The sequence below is a fragment of the Zootoca vivipara genome, chromosome 1 (assembly GCF_965207765.1).
Source record: "Zootoca vivipara chromosome 1, rZooViv2.hap1.1, whole genome shotgun sequence".
NCBI classification, from domain to species: Eukaryota; Metazoa; Chordata; class Lepidosauria; order Squamata; family Lacertidae; genus Zootoca; species Zootoca vivipara.
In genome coordinates this window covers 98,368,953-98,388,393 of record NC_142582.1, presented here as the reverse complement: position 1 = coordinate 98,388,393, position 19,441 = coordinate 98,368,953, and the positions used below count along the sequence as shown (strand labels likewise).

Genomic DNA, 19,441 nt, shown 5'->3' with positions numbered 1-19,441 from the left:
CGGGCGGCGGGGGTCGTCGCGGGCCGGATTGGAAGGCCGATTGGGCCGCATCCAGCCCGGGGGCCGTAGTTTGGGGACCCCTGCTTTAAGCAAAACATGCCAACGGGTAGAGTAGCAGTGTGACAATTTTTTTGAACAGGGGAAATCTAAACCTGATTTCTGTGCAGCAGACACTGAGTTTGACAGTTTGGCTTTTCACCTCAGTTCCCTCTGCAACAATTGCCACATTAAAGGGGGAGGGTTAGTCCCCCTTCTTATCGACACACAGAAATTTTCAGATTCAAGGACAAATATTTAGGCACATGGGTTATATATTCCCTTTACTTAGTACAACTTAAGCATTACAGAAAAGAAGATTAACAACATTATCAATAATAAAGATCAGTAGCATTAAAACATAAAAACATTACAGAGTACCAAGTTAGCATTACAAATCTACTGTAATAATTAATGATGCAGAGCTGAGAAACCATTATTAAATCCTAATTACCAGAATCATAGAATAGAATCATAGAATCATAGAGTTGGAAGAGACCACAAGGGCCATCCAGTCCAACCCCCTGCCAAGCAGGAAACACCATCAAAGCATTCCTGACAGATGGCTGTCAAGCCTCTGCTTAAAGACCTCCAAAGAAGGAGACTCCACCACACTCCTTGGCAGCAAATTCCACTGCCGAACAGCTCTTACTGTCAGGAAGTTCTTCCTAATGTTTAAGTGGAATTTTCTTTCTTGTAGTTCAACAAGGCTGGAATACAAGCAAAAGGTGACATGGTTCCTCTCAACTGAAAGAGTGAGAGATTCTCAAAGGAAGGGATATATATACCTATTTTTTTCCCCTTGAAAGAGATAATTTTTCTAAACTTCCTCAGTTATAAACTACTTGCCACAAAGTAGCCAACTACATTAAAGTGTTTCATAAAGCATATTCCAGAATAAATACATTGCAACTTCAGCAATAAGTTTGATTAAACATAAGTCTACTATCATCAAAGCAAAATAATTTCAGTAACATCTAATGAAACTACATCAAATACAAACAACTGCTATCTTTAAAAAACATATCTGGGTAGACATTTTACATAGTCATATCAAATCCTAAATTATACAGGAAAATGTCTGGTTGACATCTGAGCGTACTAAATGTATCAGTGTTAAAAATAGCATTCTCTGTGAACACAACTTGTTTAAGTAATCTGTAAAGGTGGATTGATTAAGTAAGGCCTGTTCACTTTTTAAATAACAGGATACATCAAGAGTATTGGTTCAAGGTAGGGAATGGGGAGCAGTGATGTATGCAAGCCTGGCCTACCATTTTCATAAATTTAATTGTATTGCATTGGGGTAAGGCTATAGGGCAGGCATCCCCAAACTGCGGCCCTCCAGATGTTTTGGCCTACAACTCCCATGATCCTTAGGCAACAGGACCAGTGGTCAGGGATGATGGGAATTGTAGTCCAAAACATCTGGAGGGCCGAAGTTTGGGGGTGCCTGCTATAGGGCCAGTTCCAATATCTCTGGAACCAGCCAAAATGTGTGCAAAAGTGGTTGTGGAAGTGGGTACGGCAGCAGGAATATCTGCCCCAACACTTTTGCAGCACTCTGAACTAATACCTAGGAAAGAGTATAGTGTATTCCTCTCATCCCATTTCTGCCTGGTGGTCCAGAAGGGTAACGGTTGGAAAATTACTGAGAGGTTCTGGGGAAGCAATAGAGTTGCACCCCCCTCCCTTCATCCAAACATATTTATTATGTCTGCTGGTGCAAAGCTGTTTGGACACCTAGAAGCTGGGTAGGCAGGCAGATTGAACGGCCTCCTCACTGCCCCGGTTCCCCTCACCATCAGTGGTAGAGGAAAAAGCAATGCAGGCCAGCATCTACATTAAGTATCATTGACTTAAAATGGTAAATGTGCAAGATTGAGATTAAGTTCTATTTCTGACAGGTATGCACTATCAGACATTTAAGATATACATAACCAACTATTTGGGCATGTTGGAACAGTGTGGGAGTTATGTGTTAAGCTTACCTGATAGTCCTTAAACTTCCACAAGTAACTTTTATTTGTTGCAGCACATATGAATGAGACTATATTTCCGATTGCAGGAAAGGAGGTAAAATTATGTTGATGGTTTGCTTTTTATACATGCATTTTCTGTTTACCTCTAAGTTATAAGTCACTGACAGTGCAATCCTACATACATGTCTACTCAGAAGTAAGTCCTGGTGAGTTCAATGGGACTTATTCCCAAATCAATGAGCATAGGATAGCAGATTAAATTCTAAATTTTACTGTTGACCAAAAATAACCCCCGGCCCTTATTTGTTCATCTTCAGTGTCCACTACTTCTGTGCAAGGGAGGAGGGTATTAAGTGTACATAAAGTGTTTTAAGACGGTTTTAAGTGTACATAAAGAGGTACAGTATATTCTGCTGCAACTTTTGAACAGCATCTTGGCCATTGGCAGCCATGGAAATACATGTGGAATGTCAGCAGAAGTGTACTTAACATTTTCAGCAGCTGTATTTCTCTTTAAAATTACTTACCTTTTCAGCCTAGTGATTGGCTGCAGTGAACATTTGCAAAAGTCTCACATACACATCAGTGACTATCTAGGCTTACAACCTTGGTTTGTTCCTACAAAATAATTCATGGCATAGGCAGAAATACGAAAACCTTTCATTATCAGTGAAATAAATTATTCAGCTGCTCTTTTATAAGTATCAATAATATAGAATTTAACACATCTAATTGCATGTTTCTCATGCTTGAGAATCTGCCAAGAAAAAGACATTAGCAATCCTGATGTTGGGAAACCTTTAAATTGTTCATAATTAATGATGTGCAACAAATAAATGAAATACAACTCAGCTGGTTCATGCACACACTGCTGTAGCAGATAATCACCTCATAGGAGTGAGGTGATATCAGTACTAGCATCCTCCTTGGAACACTATTAGCTATTATCCATCTCAACTTATCATTGTTTCCCTGCCTCTCCCATCAAACGTATTCTCTCTGCACTATTAAGGAAGCAGAAATAGAGTGCCTTTGAATCAGTCTGCATGGTTAAAACACTATGACTATGAAGAAAAGAAAGAGAATTCTATCATGACCATGATTTTGAGGGGGGTGGGTTACACTTCTTATCAGTCATCTAGTATTCCTAAGCCCCATTACTGAAATACATGCAAAACCCAAAACAGACAACACATTGTAGACCTGGGTCACCTAAATGAATAAATTATGGATATTAATTTTCAGAATAAGCTACAATCATCAGTTGCTTTCCTACAATCACAATTCATTGTATTTCGCGGTTAGGGCTAAAGTGTGTTTTGTTTCAGAGGCTGAAGCTGCATTTCAAGCAGATAACATTCAAGCTCCTGTGAGAAATTAAATGAAATGTTTATTTCAAATGGTTTCCAAATGGAAGCTAAGAAAGCAAGCCAATGAATTAATGACAAATTTACAGCTCCACGATTTGCGTCCCAATCACAAAAAACAAACATGGCCACTTCAGGCATTCAAAATGAATTTGTGAAGAGGGAAGTGAGGTCTCACATGTATACATTCTGTCCAGCCTCCCCAAGTCCCTTTCACATGCGGAGCATGAAGGGGGCTACCCACATTCAGCTTAATACACTTAGAACCCTTCATGTGCTCCGGAACCCCTCATTCATCTGCCCATCCTTATAAACCCCAACAAAACGTCAAACCTGAGGCCACACACATGGAGTGGGGCCAAGGTATGCACTGCCACCACAATGTCTCCTCGTGTGTTGCTTGACCACCTGGATAGAACTATGCTAATGTATTTGTGAATCTCGGCCAAGAGTACAATAAAATTTAATTTTGCTGGTATTTTGTCTGTTTATGACAGGAAATACCACAATAAAAGCAAGGTGCATGCAGTAATTATTTCTGCTGCTTGAAGACTGGAGCTACCCCATTACCACAACAAAAACTAAGAAAAAAATCCTTACTTTTGTTGGAGAAACTGGTCAGTAATACATTCAATTCAACAATAAGCAATTACAGAGCCCATGCTTGTTCAGCTACTTTTCACTTTCTGTTCAAAAACAGTAGTGCCTGCAGTTTCAGTTTTCAGAATCTATCAAAACAGCTTGCTTGCTCTCAGCAAAGCAATGCTACAATGAAACAGCAAGTCTTTTTTCTCCACTATTTTCACCACCTGTGAAAGATGTTCAAAACTCTCTGTAACGTTTCCAATTTCCCCTAATTTCCGTGCTAGGTCTCGTGCACATGTGTAGACATATGCAATATTTGTGCCCTTCCCTTTGAGCACTTTTTCATTATTAAGTGGTACATAAACAAAAAATACTTTTCAGTCTACACCAGGCTTTCCCAAACTCGGGTCTCCAGCTGTTTTGGGACTACAACTCCCATCAGCGTTAGCTAGTAGAACCAGTGGTCAGGGATGGTGATAACTGTAGTCCAAAACCAGCTGGAGACCCAAGTTTGGGAAACACTGGTAGACAATCCTGTAATATGGTAACATAGCCATGTTTTTTTTTTGGGGGGGGGGATCATAGCTAGGGCACCATCTGCATAGTGTCAGTGTAATCTGACCAATTCAAATCATTTTGTTTAACGTAGTCTTTCAGTTATTCAAAGGTATCACATCCTGTTGTTGAATCTAGTTGGCACAGACTTCAGTTATGTCAGAAACTGGCTCAAACATCTGTTTAAAACACTGTTGTGCTACTTTCACATTATCTCAAGTTCCATCAGTGTTCAACAAAATTAATTTTCAAGTAGAAGTCACACTGCTCAGATCTTCCTGCAGTTTTGCACGAGTGCAGTGCCAATTACACTATCCATGTACTGTTCATTGCTGTGTCATGTGAAAGTTAGCATGTAGTCCTAAACTATAAGTCAGCCCCAATGAACCCAATGTTATAGATTTGCACTGTTAACTGTTTCACTCTTCTCCGAGTCAGTGCAATTCTGTGCAGTTTTATTCAGAAGAAATTCCCATTGTCTTCATAGAGAATTATTCCATAATAAAGTAAGTTTAGGCTTGCAGCCTGAACATTACTGTTAGAACTAGTAAGATGGCATAAACTGATTAACTGAGCCCATTAAAAATGATATAGCGACTTAACAGTAATGGTGTATGCATGCTTTATTACTTAAATTGATGCTTTATGGGACAGATTTATTGTGAAGCCTGCCTCGAATTAATGTCATTCATTGGGGGGGGGGAGAAGGATAGAACTCGATGCGACACTTTTTTTTTTAAGACCACCGTTTCCCGCTATTGGTGTTAAAATGAAATTGTCAGAAAAAAGCAAGTCACTAGGAGAGCAGTCTTAAGTGTTGACAGGGAATAACAGAGTGGCATAGCCACCACTGTATCTCAGGCCTGCCAGCTATAGCCAGCCAGGCAGATGGGAGACACAATTCTTGCTTTTTCCTATACCAAAAGTAGGAGAAACAACAGCAGTATATTTCTGCAGGCCATATATCACTGCAGCACAACCCCAACACCACTCTTACCCCTGCCACGCACACCACAATCTCAACCTAAATGTTGTTCTAACCTTCTCAGACATCAGCATGGTGACGGGGTAGGATTGCACTTGAGAATTCTTATATATAGCACATAATATTTTTTTCCTAGGATTTGGATTTCATTTCATTTTCCCAATGAACAAAAATATAAATAGAAAAGCAGAAAAAAATGATGTGCAATCCACAAATTTCTTAAGGCACCCAATACTTGGGTACCTTTGCAGTAGGGAAGCTTAAGTGATTTGAACACTTTCCCTATGAAGAAAGGCTAAAGTCCTTGTATGTTTTAATTCAGAGGAGGGGAAAGGAAGGAAGAAGTCCAAATAGACATTTTTAAAATTAGTCACAAGGTGATGAGAATGGGATCAAGGAAGGATACTGCTCAAACCCATCTTTTATCCTGGTTGGGGTGAGCCTGGAATGGCTTTAAAAGTGGCAATTATTCTACCATGGACTCAGCAGTCATCTGTAAATAGACTAACACATTCAGTTGCAATGTACTTCTGAATATCAGGTGCTGGGGACAAATGACAGGTGATGGTTATATTCTTCCTGTCCTGCTTTTTGGCTTCCGTGTGGCTTTGGAAACATAATGCTAGTCATTATTGGCTTTGACTTGGTGCAACTGGAAAGTTTATGGGCACATGCTATCAAACTTCTATAGTGAATAGAAGTTGTATGTTGATTTATATGCATGTCACAAAATGCAATGCACCTACTTAAAGGATACCATTCTGAGCAAACTTTGAAATGGTATGAACTATAATTTTACAAAGAATTGTATATTTACCTGTGGCTCTTAGTTCACAAACGCAATAACATGTGAGTTGTTTTGTATAAATTGTGATTGTGAACATTCTGGGTGGTAAATACCTTTGCACAGTTAACCAACATATTCTGATAGTGAGATTACTTTTAGAATGCCTTGACATATTTTGTTTCTAACATGGATATTTGAAATATGATCTCATTTACAACCCAGACCCTGGAATAAAACCCTGCTGTCAGTAATATTAAATGTCCAAATTAATATGCTTGGATGTGAGAGCAATAGTGAAGACTTTATATTGTGAATTGATTTATGAGTATTTAATCTATAAATAATTTATAATTTAAGATTGCATTTTTGTCCTACAAACAGGCAGTCCCTTACAATATAAATTTGCAATTCAAAGTTAATTCTCATCTTCCAAATCTGATTTCCTGAGTTCATCAATTTCCAGCACATCAGTTCCAGCATAGGAGTTTTTTGGAAGTTAATGGTGTTAACTTTCTATTTTTCTTTTACTCTCTCCCCCAACTTCTCATCGTACTTTAGAAATATCTTACTCGGAGAACACATTTAAAATATGGCAGAGCTAAACATGTTTGGGGGAAAAATACTTAGTTTTGTTGGGCAGATTTTCAAAATCCTCACCTCTCCCCCTCCCCTTCCTTCCTTCCTTCCTTTCTTTCTTTCTTTCTTTTCCCTGTGTTTATGGTTTTCACAATGGTGGTCAGTCACCCTGGTGCTGCTGAGCACCTTTTAAAAAATCTACAACTCATCAAAGTAACAAAAGGAAGCATAGCCAATGAGATTCAGTATGTAATGATCCCTAAAACCGAATCAAGAGTGAAGAGAAAAAGTGTGGAAGACAAAGTGGAGTAAACTGCAAAACACCCAACACTAAATTATTGAAACAGCTGATCTTCCATTCTCCAAACAGGAATTATTCTAGCTCATTTCTAAACACAAATTTGGTAACATTGCTTTCTGTTTGAGCATGCCTTTGGCATTTCATATTGGGAAAGGACATGCCTTTACCCCAAACCAGTTTAGCCAGTTGCATTTCTGCTGAACAGGCCACACCAACAGGAACCATCTGCTCAGTTGTCCTATGATTCTGATCCAACAACAACAATGTTGTTGTTGTTTATAGCCACATTGCACCTTTGGCAATTTCACATGTTAAAGGAATCTCTTCCCTTTTAGGTAGGGTTGCCATAAGTCCAAGAATTCCCGGGCATGTCCTATTTATTGGGGTCCTACATGCCCATCCCGGGGGGAATTTTATGTTTTAAAGCAAATGTCCTGGATTTGGGGTTTTTTAAAAAACAAAACATAGGCAGTCTGGTTTGGGCTCGGGCAACCTGGGCTCAAGCTCTGGCTCTGGTTCTGGCATGGGCAACCTTGGCTCTGGCTTGGGAACCCTTGGCTCTGGTCCAGGCTTGGGCTCTGGTGTGGGAGGCTCAGGCTCGGCGCTATTGGGAAATTGCCCTAAAGAAGCTCAACAACTTTTTTATTTTTAGCTCTTGAAATATGGCAACCCTACTTTTAGCTACTTTTCACCGACATCCAACCATTCTGACCAACCAGAGCATTTTCATTTTTTACAACCTTATTGTTAAATTTAGTTGAAAATCAAGTCAACATCATCAATCATTGGTTTCTGTTTCCACTTGTTGCAAAATGTTAGCTGTTTTAAAGCAAAGTTCATAAAATTATGTTTGTATCGAATGCGCAGTTAAATTGTTGCATTTTCAAAAGGGTTGTAATTAGTACAGGGGAATGTGGTGCCCTCCCAATGTTTGACTCCAACTCCCACCACAAGTCAACATGAACAGTGGCCAGATATATTGGGAATCAGAGTATAACAACAACTGAAGGGCATCACACTTGGCTCCCCGTAAACTAGCAAATAGATAGGACTTAGGCACAAACTGGACAACATGCCATTAATTCAATTATTAATCATGGTAATACTTTTTTAAACAAACTGGCAGGCTCATTATGCTTTTGATTCAGAGCAAGCCTCCAATGCCTGCTATTAACACTGAAAGAAAAGTTTCATTTTTAATTGGAATTGCATTGGTGTAAAAAAGGTAAAGGTACTCTTGACCGTTAGGTCTAGTCGCAAACAACTCTGGGGTTGTAGCGCTCATCCTGCTCTATAGGCCGTGGGAGCCGGCGTTTGTCTTCAGACAGCTTCCGGGTCATGTGGCCAGCATGACTAAGCTGCTTCTGGCAAACCAGAGCAGCGCACGGAAATGCCGTTTACCTTCCCACCGGAGCGGTACCTATTTATCTACTGCAAGCTTTTCTTCCAGTGCAAATATTGTAACCAGTGTATTGGGGCAAGGGGCCTTCAGATGCAGACTGCAGCAAGGCACAAAGGATTAAAGCCCCCTGCCCCTTCCCAGGTCCCAACCTGGTGTTTAGGTTTAAACAAATATTCAAGCAATTAGTTTGAGCCCTAAATGTCAATTTTGGGGGGCTGGCTTCTGAAAGCTTTCCAGACAGGAAAACATGCAGGAATTACCGGTATATGTTATCTGCACTGTATGCCCTGCAGGAAGGGTTGGGGGATACGTGTAAGAAATGAAACCTTATGAATCACTAAGTCCTGTTGAATTCAATGACACTTACACCCAAGAAAGTATGCATAGGATTGTAAGCTTTTACATAATGCAATGCTTTACATGCCTTGAGAGGTAAGTCCCACTGAATTCAATGGGATCTGTTGACAGGTAAGGGATTGCAGCTGTAGCATGATTTAAAGAAATTTAACATTGTTTGTGACAAACTTATTAAAATAAAAAAATGTAAGTAGGCTATAAAGCATTTCCCAAGCTATTCATGAACCTGATTCCAATACAACTGATATAATTTTTCCCTGTGAGTCAATTTCTAATCTCTAAACCAGAGTTATAGCAGCATTGTTCTTAGATTGCATGTTGAATTTTTAATTCCACATTCATTCTATATTCATTAATGGCATGCATTAACTTGTTATATATGGTAGCTTTGCAAAATCTAAGACTCAGAATGCATGTTATCATTTGCAGAATCATTTCATTGATATATCTCTGTCTTAATGCCCCATTCATAGGGAAATAAGAATAAAATATTTTTGAGAATCTGAATCATTCAAATTTCTAAGAAAAGGGGCCACATAAATATGTGTGAGTATGCAATCTTACTCTGTTTTCTTTCTTGTTTAATGTTCTATTGATTTCAGTGGAAATATATTTCAAATTAATAGTGCATAGAAATTTATCCTTCATCTTGATCTTAAATAACTTTTGAAAACACACCCAAAGACCTGCTTGGTAAGATTAGATTACCACACCACATCAGTAATCTATGAAGCTTGGAACACCCCGACCACATCATTCTTTCCCATGACATTGTAAGCAGACAAATTGAGAGGGTTTGGTCTGGTGTGGAAATGAACATGATCAGGGCATCTACATTTGATCAGTTTCCATATATTGCCATAGCAAGGAGGGAAGCAAGCACTAGGTACTTGGTTTTTTTGACAGCCACACAGTCACTTTGGTAACATAGCTTATCCTTTTTTATAATTCATTCCAATATGCCCACATATTGTTTCTATAGTGGCTAGTATGAGGAAATGGTGTACAGGGAAGTTAAGCAAAGAGGCCAGTCCGAAAATTCTTAGATTCTTGTGAATGTTAGATAAATAACTTGCCTCTTTTTTTTTTAGGACAGTTTGGGCCTACTGGTTCTTAGTGATATATAGGGGTCCATTGTGCTTCCATAATGAAGTGTTTCCCCAGGCAACCTTAGTAAAGCCAGATACATTTCAGTGGTGATTCTTTTTTTCTTTCTCTGTTTTTCCCTAGGCGTCTCTGTTGGATATAGGGTCAATGACAGACCAGCAACCAGTGATTATTCTATGGTACATTATTTTATCTCAGCTTATCCCCAGGGAAATACCCTAGATGCATCAATGCCTAACCACATTCCCCCCCCCCCTCTGCTAAATTGCTTCACTACCAGGATAGGGAACATTTGTCTCTCTGATGTTGTTGGACTACAGACCCCATTATACCTGATCATCGGACATGCTGGCTGGAGCTGACAGGAATTGGAGTCCAGCAATATCTGAAGGTCCACAGGTTCCTCATTACTACCTTCGTATTCTTAGGTGTTTTTGAAAAGCTTAATAGTCACCCAAACTAAGGGTGCATGAAATTCTCTTTGTAGAACTAGGCATAAAAATCCTTCATCAGTTTAGAATACATAATTGTTAACCAAATTTCTTTGTTTTCTAGATGATTCATTTGAAGAAATCAGTATTGACCAAACTTGCTGCTAATTTTAAAACAGAGGATGTGGAAACCATAGAAACATTGTGTAATTTCTCAAGGAGGTTCAAGTTCATTTTGTAGATGTAGGATGAGAATTCTGATTATAAGCACATGAACAAAAACTTGAATCATAGAGTTGGAAGAGACCACAAGGGCCATCCAGTCCAACCCCCTGCCAAGCAGGAAACACCATCAAAGCATTCTTGACATATGGCTGTCAAGCCATAAATAAAGATTAGAATAATTTAAAAGACACAAACATACTACATATTAGGGGAAAAATTGCACTGTGTCAGCGACTCAGAATTTACATATTCCAATAGTTTCTCGCATTAACCAGAGGAAAATAAGAAAGAGATTGATATATACCTATTAATATGCTAAATACATCATTCTCTGATGTTATAAAGATGCAATGAAAACACAATCTGATCAACTGACACAAAACTCTAAAACTGTGATTCCCGATTACTTTGGACCCCCTGTTTTTCAAAAGCCAAGCTATGGACTTGGTTTCTATAGTAGTTTTTGTGATGTGAATGGCACCACGGACCCCTGGGTGGGTGACACAGAGTTCCTGGGGTCCATGGACTATGGACCACCAATTGGGAACCAATGTTCTAAAAGTGTCTTCTGGAGAAGTTTTTCAGGGGTACAATGTTCTCCAGTGTCTTCTGGAGAAGTTTTTCAGGGGTACAAAGAGGCTTAGCGCAGGAGGGAGAAATAAATATCCATTGTGTGAGGCTCCTTCCAGTCACAAAACATTGGATTAAACTAAAAGAATATTTTAAGGTGAGTTTGGGGCTACATTTTCTTAGTGATCTATAGGGATCTATTGTGCTTCCATAATCTTTTAAGGTGGTTTAATATCCTAATATAGGGACGTGGGTGGCGCTGTGGGTTAAACCACTGAGCCTCGGGCTTGCTGATCAGAAGGTCGGCGGTTCGAATCCCCGTGACAGGGTGAGCTCCCGTTGCTCAGTCCCAGCTCCTGCCAACCTAGCAGTTCGAAAGCACTCAAAAGTACAAGTAGATAAATAGGTACCACTACAGCGGGAAGGTAAACGACATTTCTGTGTGCTGCTCTGGCTCGCCAGAAGCGGCTTTGTCATGCTGGCCACATGACCTGGAAGCTGTACACCGGCTCCCTCGGCCAATAACGCAAGATGAGCACTGCAACCCCAGAGTCGGTCATGACTGGACCTAATGGTCAGCCGTCCCTTTGCCTAATATCCTAAGATATAAACAAGCCTTTTCACTATGCTTCTTAACACATGTGAGCAAACAAACCAGGAAGTCATTCTTAAACCAGCTTCACACCATGGCTTAATATTGGCTTGTACCAATGCATAGCTCTCCTCTCTCTACTAGTTGCCGCCCCTGATGTCTGCAATCTTCCTTCTCTCTCCATGGGTCCAATGTAACCTGGGGAAAGAGCTTAATTCATTCACAAGCAAGTCTCTGAGTCTGAATCAAAGAACTTCTAGAAGCTGCATAGTCTACCTTCTATTTTCAAATATCTGAAGCAGTTGTGCATCCTTTGTGCATCCTTTGTGCATCCTTTTCTACACAACAACCAAATGAACAGCCAAAGTATTTGCTATTTATTTCATATTAACATTATATAATATAATTTTGAATTTTCTCCCAGGTATAAAGACTTCAACATTAATCAATGAAAACCAGAAATATTCCTTTTGTGCCTTTCCAAACGAAGGCAAACTGTGTATTCAAAGATCACCAGCCTAAGTACCACTGTAATTTATTTTTTGTATCATTTTAGGTAGCAATATTTTAAATTTCTAAAATGTTATCCATACATGAATAAATCAGGCTATTTGCTCCTCTACATGTTCTGAGATGATCAGGATGTATCTAAAAAAAACAACCCAGTGTTTTGAAAGATGTTATATCCCCCTTAGTCTTAGTCATTGGAGCAACAGGTTTTAATAGCCAATAAGTACCATTTTAAATCATCTTCTTGAATAAGCATAGGCCATATAATTCTACACTGTAATCTCTCTATTCAACTCAATTACTTTTAGTCGAACTAGAGCATATCTTTTAGAAATACTTTGTGCCATTGGTGCCACACAGCAGCCATAAAGCTAATGGATTGAGCTCTCTAAAGATTCAGCTTGTGTCCAAGGAAGTCATGTGATATGAGATCATTTTCTATTAATTCTTCCTTAGTTTTTGTTGGAAAAGCTTCTGCTGAAGCATTCATTCGGATAGTGGCTGCAGGAGATGATGGGTCTCAGAGTAACAGTCTGTTGCCTAGGGAACGTAGGATTAAATACTATTAGTGTGAGTCTTTGGGGTGCAAAATATATAACAGAAAGTTGAATCCTACCCATGAGTCCCAAATATGGATTCAAATAGCATTATAATCTTTATCAATTACAAATACTAATGTGCAGCTTTATATAGCTGCCAGCCTGTTGGTCCTCAGTCTAGTTATCCCAGCTACCAATGTGACTTGGTAACTACCTTGACTGGGTGACTCAACTGTGGCTCCAAATATTGGCTTAGTAGTCCACATTAAAGGTCTCCTAAAGAGGTTCTGCATGCATTATCATCACCATTTCCTAAGTATTTTCATAACGCTATTATTACCACGGATACATTTAGAAAGGTTGGAGGAAGGCCAGCAACTCCACTTTTTCCAATTGTGCCCCCTCTCCTGGGTCACATTGAGCTTGTGAACTTTGACATGCTGGTTTAAATAACCCACTCTTCTCCATTCAGGTTGCATCAGAAATTCTCACCCATTTCACCTACATTCTTCTCTCTCATGCACATGCACTGAACTTGCCAATTGTCACCTAATTATCTTTCAGAAATGAAGCAAAGCTGAAACATGTACCGCCATATCTGGTGGTGCATAGTACCGCAAAAACAATTCCTCTTTCAATCGGAGAATGAGAAGTAAAAAAATTTCAATTACCCATCCCCATGGACAACCAGCTGATTCTGCAAAGCCTGGAATAGGATGTCTATCATAGCTCACCACAGATACTGCCCAGGGCCAGTGAGGTTGGTTACTTACACCATGTCTCAAGCCCATTTGTCTGAACTCATGAGACCTGGAACTGAGGCTTGGTGTAGCCAACTTCTCCACCAAACCTGTCTCTACTGCTTTGAGAGATAAGAGCAAAAGCACACACAAGCATACAAACACTGTACACGTACTTGGGTAGGTGGAAATTTAATCCAATTTTCTAAAAGTGTTCTAGGAATTTAAAGAATTGAACTAATTGAATATTATTAGATAGAATGCCGTTAAATCTATACAGATTTATCTGCACTTGCCAAAACTTACTGCTTAATGATTTCCAGCACAATCCTATGCGTGTCTTTTATTAATTTCAATGTCTAGGGTTGCTACCTTGTTTGAAGATAAATTGAGATCTTCTATACCTTCCTATTGATGTTTTGTAACCCAAAATATGTGTATCAATTTTGTATATTAGATTGTATATTGTATAATTCAGTGAGCAGACAATCACATTTATTATTAGACAGAATTGAAACACATAAATGAAGCTATTCAGAATACATCAATTGTTCCTGCAAATGTAATTTGAACTCCATGAAACATTAATGTGTGAAGTACATAATGCTTTTAGACTACAAAGTAAAAACAAATGAAAAATTGGAATGATATTAAAAGTATGCATCGACGTAGGTTTTCCTCTTCTCTAGTCAAAGCATGTTTATTACACCAGGAAGGATAGGTGTATGCATTTGGACAAATGATAATGTGCAATGCATATTTATGAAATGATGTATGTGCACTTATACACATATAGAAATAGTAATATTGTGCAGGCTCAATAGCCTCTTCCTTTCAAGGTTACTTAAAAAATAAAGACAAGCTATAGAGGTTGTCTAGAGAAAGTATTTTTCTTTCTTTAATTACATGTTGATATCACTTCAAGGTCTAGAGCTTTGGGGGTTTTATGTAAACATTTTAAGTAAGAAAACTGGCAGTGGTGACATTGTGCCCTGATAGGCAAATAAAGAGGCAGACACATAAGACGGGGTTGAACTGAGTCACTTTTATTTAGACCTTAATTTGAAATCAGCGGAGGGGGAACTAACTTAGCTGTATAACTTAGCCCTTGCCTAAGGAATTGGGGCATGCCTTCCTAGCCTGCCCCAATTCCCGGGCCACACTCTGAAGGTGGGAAGGGAGGCCTTATCTCGTCTCCAGCCCCCGGGACCACAGAACCCAAGGTGGATGAGGGAATCTGGCCTCAAAGGAGGCTCCTGTCTCACCTCAGAGCCAACCTGTCAACTGAAAGGTGCCTAAAGGGCATCACCAGGCTAAACCAAACTATTTCTTTCCCCGCACTTGCACTGCCAAAAGTGATAAAATCAAGAAGATTAACCTATTTAAACAACACTCTGAGATTTCTGAGTATATGGCGGTACAGTGGTACGTCGGTTTACAAACACAATTGGTTCCGGAAGTCTGTACTTAACCTGAAGCATACTTAACCTGAAGCGAACTTTCCCATTGAAAGTAATGGAAAGTCGATTAATCCGTTCCAGACAGTCCGTGGAGTACTTAAACTGAAGCGTACTTAACCTGAAGTGAACTTTCCCATTGAAAGTAATGGAAAGCGGCCGGGTCCGCAGAGTACTCAACCTGAAGCATACTTAACCCGAGGTATGAGTGTAATTGGTTCCGGGGGTCCATACTTAACCTGAACCATACTTAACCTGAAGCAAACTTTCCCATTGAAAGTAATGGAAAGTGGATTAATCCGTTCCAGACGGGTCCGCGGAGCACTTAAACTGAAAGTACTCAAACCGGGGCGTACTTAAACCGAGGTCTGACTGTATATAAATTTAATAATAGTAATAATAATAATAATACCATCTAGCACTCTGTCCTGCTATTCAGTGTGAAGTAGGCACAAACCCAATCTGTGATCCCAAATGCAGATTGGGAAAAATTCCTACGTGGTAACCCCAAAGCATACTGGGAAACAGGGGGGGGGGTGCTGCTGCAAATGGAGAGACTGGAGGGAAGGCAAGTCCTGCCCACTCACTTTCACCACCTTAGAAATGCACCAATCGGTGCAGGGAATTTTCCTGCTCTACCTCTCTTGTCCAACAGCTCGCAAAGGCGTCTAGTCTTCTTGGCACCAGGCTGAAAGTTCTTCATTTAAAAAAAAATTTCAAATAGTGGGCCAGGACCCACCAGTGTGCCTTTCCAATGAAGGAGAGTCCACCACCTTTTGAGGTAGTGTGTTCCAATGTTGAACAGCTCTTGCCATCAAAAGGTTATTCAAAATATTTAGTCAAAAAACATTTTTCTTGTAATTTGAAGCCTTTGCTTCTGGTCCTACCCTCTGGAGAAGCAGAAAACAAGCTAACTCCAGCTTTCATGTGAAAATCTTTTATCACCATTAATTTTTAATTCTCGGGCGAAATGCTTTCTCCCCTAAAGCTCCAAAAGGAAAACCTTTCGTTAGTCTTCTTATAGTAGGGACACATTTGTGAATAGTTGTGTTTGATGTGCACTGCTGTTCACTTAATATGTGCAGTTTACCACTTTAGTCAACTTTTCTCAAAGTAGCAAACCTGATCCACATACAGAAATCAATAGATGGATGTAGATAATTGTGTCTGGATTGAGTATATATCCTTATATTGTCAATATTTGCTAAGCTTGACATCTGGCATTTTTATTTATGCTCAGATCATTTGGATATTTTATTTTGTTTTAATCTAGAAACTACTGCTTCAAGTTAATATAAGGTGGATGGGGGCATTCCAGTGTGGTAAATTGCAAAGTCTAAGCCATTTATAAGTGTGACAGTAGTAGATTACTGTGGAAAAAAATAGTCTCATATTTGCAATGATGGAGAGAAATCCATAGAATGAGGTTATAGAACAGAGCAAGAATTATTGAAAAAAGAAGAAGCTGAATAACCAGCTACATGATGGAAATATTTGTATTCCCAATCCAATTAGGTTGTGGCTAAATCCGCTTGAAACAAGTTGGCTATGGTTAATATAGGGTTAATATAGGGCTATGGTTAATATAGGGTTAATATAGTTCTGTAATTTATCTGGGAACAAGTCCCACTGAACACAGTGAGGCTTCTGAGTCGACATTTGTAGGATTGCACTGTCATAGATTAGTGCTTATGAGTAATTTTAGTGGCTATGATAAAAAATACCTTTATTTACATATTTAATAGTTCCTCACTGTTATTACTCAGTCTGAGATGCAATAACTTAAGATAGTGGTCATGTATCAGTATATAGTGTGTTGTGTAGAAAATAGTAGAAAGTGATCTTTTAAAAAATTGCTATGTTTTATTCAGCCAGTCAGAAATAATCAATTAAAAGTAGCAGGTTGAACCCAGAGAAGTTTCCTCTCTTGGGGGAAAAACCTTTCTAAAATGTAGAAAACTCTTCTTTTGCAGGAAGGTACACTGGATCCAGCCAAGTATCTAAATCCCTTGCTGAATTTAAATAATGTATGACATTTGCAGCTCAATCCTCTGCAGATTTATACAGAAGTAAATCCCCACAGTGTTGAATGGGACTTACTTCCAAGCAAATGTACATAAAATGTGTGTCTTAGATATTTGTTATTGAAGTGAAATGCTGAAATCAGTGAAATTCTGTCACTGGAAACAACTTCACTTCTGGGAGTAAAAAGTTCATTGGTTGAAGCAGTATAAAAATACTCCTGCAACCATAATAAAACATGAGATATTACATAATTCACTCCTTTTTCTTCAAACAGACTCATGATTTTTTCCTCAGGTGACTAATACATTTTATTGCAAAATGCATACTATTTTGCTCTCCATAATGTAGACACGATCGTATGAAAGAAGGAGATATTTACTAGATTAGAGGAACTGTCCTGCCACTTTCCCCTCATGGATGCCTTGCTTTGCCAATTGAAGTCTTTAGGGTTTTTTTAAGCTATTTATTTGAATGGTCAGATTTAGAATGTATATTCTTGCCTGTGATATATATATATATATATTACCAAAGGTATATTTGAAGCAGATGCCATCACAGATGTTGCTTGATCAACTCAAATATGAAGGAAGGATACTGCAAATGAGAAGATGGGGGAAATGTCAACATTTTCCTAATAATATGTTGATTTCTCTAAATTTTTCACTCAGTAATTAAAGGGTTTTCCTTTTCTGTGATGCCAAAATTCTTTCAGAATCCATTCTACCTTATCTCAGAATATGTGTAAAAACTTGTTGAACATGACTTGTTTCCTAATTCTGTCTTATGTCTGCTTCAGTTCTTCTGCCTGTTTCAGGTAGCAAAATATATTAAGTATGTTGAATGTGCAAAGCAGTAGTATTATTCATATTTTTTTGTTTAATTACAGGTAAAGATTATAGTTCCCAACAGCACAGCAGGTCTGATAATAGGGAAGGGAGGTGCTACAGTCAAGGCTATAATGGAGCAGTCAGGGGCTTGGGTACAGCTTTCCCAGAAACCTGATGGGATCAACTTGCAAGAGAGGGTTGTCACTGTAAGCGGAGAACCTGAACAAAACCGAAAAGCTGTTGAACTTATCATCCAGAAGATACAAGAGGATCCACAGAGTGGAAGCTGTCTCAATATCAGTTATGCTAATGTCACAGGTCCAGTGGCCAATTCCAATCCAACCGGATCTCCTTATGCAAACACTGCTGAAGTATTGCCAACAGCTGCGGCTGCTGCAGGGCTATTAGGACACGCAAACCTTGCTGGAGTTGCAGCCTTTCCAGCAGTTTTATCTGGCTTCACGGGCAATGACCTGGTTGCCATCACCTCTGCACTTAACACGTTAGCCAGCTATGGATATAATCTCAATACGTTAGGTTTAGGCCTAAGTCAGGCAGCGGCTACTGGGGCTTTGGCTGCAGCAGCTGCCAGTGCCAATCCAGCAGCAGCAGCAGCCAATTTGTTGGCCACCTATGCGAGTGAGGCCTCAGCCAGTGGCAGTACCGCCGGTGGTACGGCGGGGACATTTGCATTAGGTAGCCTGGCTGCTGCTACTGCTGCAACCAATGGATATTTTGGAGCTGCTTCTCCTCTAGCTGCCAGTGCCATTCTAGGAACAGAGAAATCCACAGATGGCTCAAAGGATGTAGTTGAAATAGCAGTGCCAGAAAACTTAGTTGGTGCAATACTTGGAAAAGGAGGGAAAACATTAGTAGAATACCAGGAGTTGACTGGTGCAAGGATACAGATCTCCAAAAAAGGAGAATTCGTTCCTGGCACGAGGAATCGGAAGGTAACCATTACTGGAACACCAGCTGCAACCCAGGCCGCACAGTATTTAATAACACAACGGATCACATATGAGCAAGGAGTTCGGGCTGCCAATCCACAGAAAGTGGGTTGATTATGCTAAACGTGAGATTGTTTTAAACCCCTCCTTACCCTATTTTCAAGAAGGATGTACTGTACTTTGCAGAAGTGAAGTTTTTTTCTGTTATTAATATATAATTATGCAAATGAATGCGACTATGTTGACAATGTGTATATGTAAATATAATGTGTTTTACCAGATGTTTCATAGAAGGAATTTTTTCTTGATCTGTTTTGTTCTCTATACTTTGCTTGTGTATATTTGTCAGAGGTGTTTCTAGTGTAAGATTTAAGCCTGCCATTTTACCAGCATTATTGTAGTTTAATGATTGAATGTAGACAGGGAAATGCGTAAAGTTTTCAGTATTAGTTCTAGCTAACACTAAATTAACTACTGTTAGGTTGGGTTATGGTGGGGTCAGTGACCTGAAATGGAGTGAGGCCAAAGCACTGTC

The 19,441-nt window shown here is 39.3% G+C and overlaps 1 protein-coding gene across 5 annotated transcripts in view; it reads left to right on the top strand.

Annotated features, from left to right (window-relative positions):
* NOVA1 (NOVA alternative splicing regulator 1) overlaps positions 1-19,441 on the top strand; it is a 148,902-nt gene that overhangs the window by 127,799 nt on the left and 1,662 nt on the right. For all 5 annotated transcript variants that reach the window (XM_035110230.3, XM_035110239.3, XM_088671324.1 and 2 more), the window contains one exon: positions 18,016-19,441. This exon is cut by the window's right edge and continues 1,662 nt beyond it. In XM_035110230.3, coding sequence (XP_034966121.1) covers positions 18,016-19,020 — 1,005 coding nt within the window. In that variant the 3' untranslated portion in view covers positions 19,021-19,441. The remainder of the gene's footprint in view (positions 1-18,015) is intronic.